We start from the raw sequence: 6000 nt of genomic DNA, 5'->3' as shown, positions 1-6000 counted from the left end.
GCCCTTTATACTTAGAAAATTAAAAATTTGGTTAAGTTTTGTGTTTTGGTCAATTTTACCCCTAAAGTATCATAGATATTGCTTTCATACTTGGAACACTCGCAAACTATCATAAGGGTACAGTAAAAGGACAAGTTGCATAACTCTGGTTGTCATTTTTACGGAATTATGGCCCTTTTTTGACTTAGTAACTTTGAATATATGGTTAAATTTTGTGTTTCGATCCACTTTACTTCTTAACTATCAAGGCTATTGCTTTCAAACTTCAAATACTTTCATGCTATTATGAGGTTACTGTACCTGGCAAGTTGAATTTTACCTTGACCTTTGAATGACCTTGACTCTCAAGGCCAAATTATTAAATTTTGCTAAAATTGCCATAACTTCTTTATTTATGAATCGATTTGATTGATACTTTGACAAAACTACTCTTACCTGACATACCACAATACCCCCCCCCCCCCCCGAATCCCCCTCCTATTTTTTTTTTGTTTTTTTTTTGTTTTTTTTAAGATCATCTCACAAATGACCACCACACCCTCACACTATACCCCCCCCCCCCACCCCCCCCCCACCCGCCAAATTATTTTTTTTTGAAACTGTTATAAAACACAAATATTTATTTTTATTATTTTATGTTTGAAATACCGTCATCCTTCGAACCCAAGAATTCAACCCCCCCCCCTCCCCCCACCCAAATCCCCCTCCCCCCCCCCCGTATTATTTTTTTTTTAAGATCATCTCACAAATGACCACCACACCCTCACACTATACCCCCCCCCCCCCCAAATTTCATTTTTTTAAAGGGTTAAAAAACACAAATATTTATTTTTATTATTTTATGTTTGAAATACCGTCCAACCATCGCATCCCCCCACCCCCCCCCCCCCCCCCCCACCCCCATGTTTTTTTTGTTTTTTTTTTTGCATTTTTTTTCCGCATTTTTGGAAAATAATGTTATAAATGTCCACACCCCCACACTATACACCCCTCTTCACTCCACCCCTCCCTCCTTTGTGATTGAAAATGAGAGTCCCTTCACCTTTAAAAAGAAAATAGATGAGCAGTCTGCACCCGCAAGGCGGTGCTCTTGTTTAACAATGTATCAGGTCTGTTAAAAGACAAAATGTTAATGATATTTAAAATATATCAATAGAATAAAGTATAACATAATGCTTGGCACTCAATGTATTTGTCTGATCTAATTAAGCCTTGCTCTGTGAAAAGGCGGTTTAATGCATGTGTGTAAAGTGTTGTCCCAGTTCAGCCTGTGAAGTCTGCACAAGCTATTCAGGGATGACACTTTCCACTTTTATTGTATTTTTCTTTTCAATGAAGATTTCTTGTTACAAAAATCCAGTTTAGGCTTACAGTGTCGTCCCCAATTAATCTAGGACGTCATTGTACGCACAGGCATTTAACGCTGTTTTCACAGAGCGTGATTCAATTGTATTCATTGTTCCAATTGCAGGATGCAGATTGTGAACGATATGTTGACAGTGACCAATGCCTCACCAGACCAGGTCCAGGTGAGGGCTCTTGACTTTAAGACTTCTGTCAATGGGATTATACGACTTTAAGACTTCTGTCAAATTGATTATACAAATACAACAACACAGGATTTCCTTGTGTTCATAAAGTTCACATTGTTAACAAGGTTAAAAATCCTGGTTAGAAGATTGAGGCAGTTGCTTGAAAGAGGTGGTTACCAGTCAATAACTTTGGTTTTCAATGATACATTTTGATAACACTTACATTTTTCAAGTTGGTATTGAGACCTCCCTTGATGTTTTATTTTAGATATTTTGGGTCAAGATCACTTAAAATATAAAAGCAGTACCCACTTAATAACTTTAGTTTGGCTGGAGTGCTTGTACAGAATGTTTAATGGAAGGTAGCTTTCATGAAAACCTAGCTTGGGATTGAAATAGGGGCCAGTCGGGTCTAAGTCTCTATCTCAAACAAATGAAGAAAATCAGCAAACAAGCTGTGTCTGGTCAAGTTTGCATTGTCCAATCTTGTTGAAACTAAAGATATAGCAAGCTTGCGTGGGATTGTATGTGGGCGTTTTAGGTAAAAGGCAAGGTAACTATTCCTTAAAATAACAAATGAGTTTCTGGTGAATAATTTGAGTTTTAATTGAGGTATTGCATTGACATTTTGTATGTAGGTTTCGCACATGCAGACCTTGCATGGGAATTCATTTGAAGCCAGTTGGGATAAGGTCACTGTTACTAAAAATACAACATAAACTCTTAATAATAATTTGCATATATATAGAGAGAGAGTAATTGTTCTTAATTTTACATGTATACCTAGCTGTGATTCCATTTGGGGCAAGATCAAGGTCATTGCTTAAAAAATATTTTATGCTCAAGAGCTTGAGTTTTAAGGGGGTAATTGTTCTGAAATTTTAAGGGATTGTAGCTTGCATGCATACCTAGCGTTGGTATTGCACAATTATTTGAATAAAATATACAACTGAAACATTAAAAACCATTTTTCGTGGCTTTGCCATGTTTCTTGTCTTTGTATTGTCAATGGGTACTTTATCCTGTTTTCCTTTCTTCAGCTCTTGATGTTCCACATTTTTATGATGTTGCAACAGAATCTAGTTATTTATATTATTTTGAAAAAAAAAGGTGTTTTGTGTGCTTTTTTAGTATTAAATGAGTATTTTCATGTTCCATCCATAGGTGTCAAGCAATTAAAAATTCTGAATTTTATTGATCTTGGGTTTCTCATTTTGTGAAGGTGTGGACCATCTGTTTTAATTTGGCTTGGCCAATCAAAACTTGACCACATACAGAAACTAAATGTTGGGATTGTAAATGAAATCCATAACATTCTCTTTGTATACCCTTCATCTGTTTCAGTCTGCATTCAAGAACCCTGCACCCACCCCCTCTTCGAGTCCGGTCCCTCAGTCGTCCCCTGCAAACCCGTTTGTAAAGTTTGAGGTTGCTGTGCTGACCGATCTGCAGAAACAGATGGTGGCCAGCTTCATGAACGACTCTAGAATGAATTCAGAGTGGTCCCTCAAGTAAGATAGCCTTGATATAGTAAGGGATTAATGCATGTGCATAAAGTGTCCTCCCAGATTAGCCTGTGCAATCTGTACAGGCTAATCAGGGACAACTCGTTCCGCGTAGACTGGTCTTTTTGTTTTGAACAGACTTTAGAATGAACTTAGAGAATGAACAAGTAAGATAGGATTTTTGTTTATACTTCTATCAAGCATTACAGCAAAATGTGTCATCCCTGGTTAGCCTGTGTGTACTGCACAGGCTAATCTGTGACGACACTTTTTGCACATGCATTTAGCCCTATATTTGTTTTGAGTTTGCAAGAACATGTCTTGCAAAATTTGATTGGCAGAATTATTTTTTAACAATGCTAGAAACATCTGTAAGGCTATGAAACATCTGTAAGGCTATGAAACATCTGTAAGGCTATGAAACATCTGTAAGTGATAAGAGCCTCACTCCAGGTAAACAGGGCTTAATGCATGAGCGTTAAGTGCCATCCTAGATTAGCCTGTGAAGTCGGCACAGGCTTATCAGGGACGACACTCTCCGCCTAGACTGGATTTTTGTTTAGAAGAGATTTTCCTTTAGCTTTAAATTCCATTAAAGCAGAGAATGTCGTTCCTGATAAGCCTGTGCAGACTGCATACGCTATTCTGTGACAACACTTTATGCACATGCATTAAGGCCAGTTTTGCCAGAATAATGTTCATGTTAATATTTAAAAAAAATGTTAGGGCATATATATATGGGTCAAGAAAGAGGTATAATGTGTTCTGGTAAAATATTTATGATTTCTTACCTATGTTTAAGAAATCTTAAATGTCTTTATATAAAACATTTAATGTGCACAAAAAATGTGTACTCTATAACAACATATTGACTAGGAAATCTGAAATAGCATTGCACTTCTTTCTGCAATAGGGCTCAAGTCTGGGAATTAATTTGTCTTAATGGTGGCAGTTTTTGAGACTCAAGACTTGTGTCTTCAGTTTAAATAAAGATGTCCATGTTTGAAACTGCATCATTTAAAATATACAGAATATAGCATTAATTTGTTTTTGTGTTGAACCCCAACTTTGTGATGATGAAGATTAACCTTTCCCCATCAGAAGCAAAGTTAAAATGGCTATATGCAAACAGCATAAAACCAGAACAGCCTGCAAGAAAATCGCATTCGGTTAAGGGTTTATGCTGTTTGCTTTTCACCTGTATTTAATGTTAGTAAATAAAGACTTTAAAACTTGACTCTTTTAAGAAAGGTCTTTAATTAAATTTAACTTTCTAAGGGACTACAAATGCGTCAAAATACGTATCTAAGTTGTAAAGTGTTAATCAATTTTTGTCTTTTGTTTGCAGGTGCTTGGCACAAAATGGGTGGGAGTATGAGCAGGCGGGAAAAAACTTCCTGGAATTGCAGGTTAATATTGTCCTTTGTATAATCTCCTGACCTTGCAGATAATTTGTTCATGATTACCAGTAAAGTTAAATAATGAGTATAAGACTTCGAAAGTTTTGAAAATATAACAATGTTCTTTCTGTGATCACTATGGTATTGAATATGTAAAGATAATTTGTTTTATGAAAACAATACAGTTATTTGAAATCTATTTATTCCATTATACTATAATTGTGCATGTTAATTAAATTGTTTGCTCTTTTATACACTCTTCATTTGGTATTCATCTGGGGGTTTTCTTGCAGCAAAAAGGCTTGATACCAGCAGAGGCCTTCAGTTGACCAGCTTGTCTCACCGCAAAACACCTGGACCAGCTTGTCTCACCGCAAAACACCTGACAATTTTACTACAAAGTGACAAAATCACTGAGTGCTTTGAGATATGTGAAGTGTATTGAAATCAGAATGTCTTTATGCTTGGCATGTATTGACTTGGATCATTGTGTTGCCATAATGCAATTTGGCAAGGTACATTTAGACATGACATGTGTTGGCTTGGATCATAATGTTGCCATAATGGAATTTGGCAAGGAACATTTTTACATGACATGTGTTGGCTTGGATCATCATGTTGCCAGATGGACTTTGGCTAGGAACATTTAGACATGACATATGTTGACTTGGATCATCATGTTGCCATAATGGAATTTGGCAAGAGCTATTAACTATTGGTTCCAATGTATTGAGAGGAAGTGTTCATTATTTTACCTTCTTCTAGATATTAAAGAGTAAAGATCCATTCTTCTTACATGAATTTCTAACGAGCATGTTAGAAACCAGTAATGGCTTTGTTCTTATCATCGGGTTTTAATTTAGAACATCACACCTTAAAGTCTCAATCAGAGAAATTAGTTTTTGACTAATAATTACTGATATTATTTGAATCTGTTTGTGGCCAGAAACATGTTTCTAGATTGTAAGTGTGTAATGAATGGTTAACACTAAGTGAAGAATGCTGTGGCCATGTTATAGAATGTATTTTATTTTATTTAATGTTTTATTTTGTTTTATTATTTTGTACAGAAATCATTAAATAAGTATGTCTGTGTTTATATATGTTAATAAGCAGAAAATTGTAAATTCAAATTGTAAATAAATTGTACAAACATGGTAACTCACACGATTTTTGTGACCCTGTAAAGATTTAAATCATCAACTGAATCTGGCGCTTTACTAGTTGAGTAAGCTGACCTGGTATTTCTAATAGCTTATGAGATATTAAGACCAGATCAGTTAATTTATAGTCTTTGTTATCACAATCCAACTAGGGAGTGTTTTTTGAGACACCCAATTTGATTGATCTACTAAAAGTATCTGAATATGGCTTACATATTTATTGCCCACACATAACCACCAAAATCATCGATTTTTGCGATCCCCTTAGTCTATCGTCAACATTTGTCTTGTTACCACTCTAGATTGTCCAATCTTCATGAAACTTGGTTCCGAAATTTATCCAATGATATAATCTGGGCTGAGTTTCAAACTGTGTCACACAAGATTAAAAACTAGGTCA

The 6000-nt window shown here is 35.6% G+C and overlaps 1 protein-coding gene across 1 annotated transcript in view; it reads left to right on the top strand.

Moving 5' to 3' along the window:
* Positions 1-5598, top strand: part of LOC127875036 (nuclear RNA export factor 1-like) — a 36582-nt gene extending 30984 nt beyond the window's left edge. Inside the window, exons 19-22 of the mRNA XM_052419836.1 lie at positions 1472-1529; positions 2877-3043; positions 4386-4446; positions 4731-5598. Of these exons, the coding sequence (XP_052275796.1) occupies positions 1472-1529; positions 2877-3043; positions 4386-4446; positions 4731-4766 (322 nt within the window). The 3' untranslated portion in view covers positions 4767-5598. The remainder of the gene's footprint in view (positions 1-1471; positions 1530-2876; positions 3044-4385; positions 4447-4730) is intronic.
* The last annotated feature ends 402 nt before the right edge of the window (positions 5599-6000 follow it).

This window comes from Dreissena polymorpha, chromosome 3, assembly GCF_020536995.1.
Source record: "Dreissena polymorpha isolate Duluth1 chromosome 3, UMN_Dpol_1.0, whole genome shotgun sequence".
NCBI lineage: Eukaryota > Metazoa > Mollusca > Bivalvia > Myida > Dreissenidae > Dreissena > Dreissena polymorpha.
Note: the sequence above shows the minus strand (reverse complement) of the source record. Positions and strands in the feature narration are given on the sequence as shown.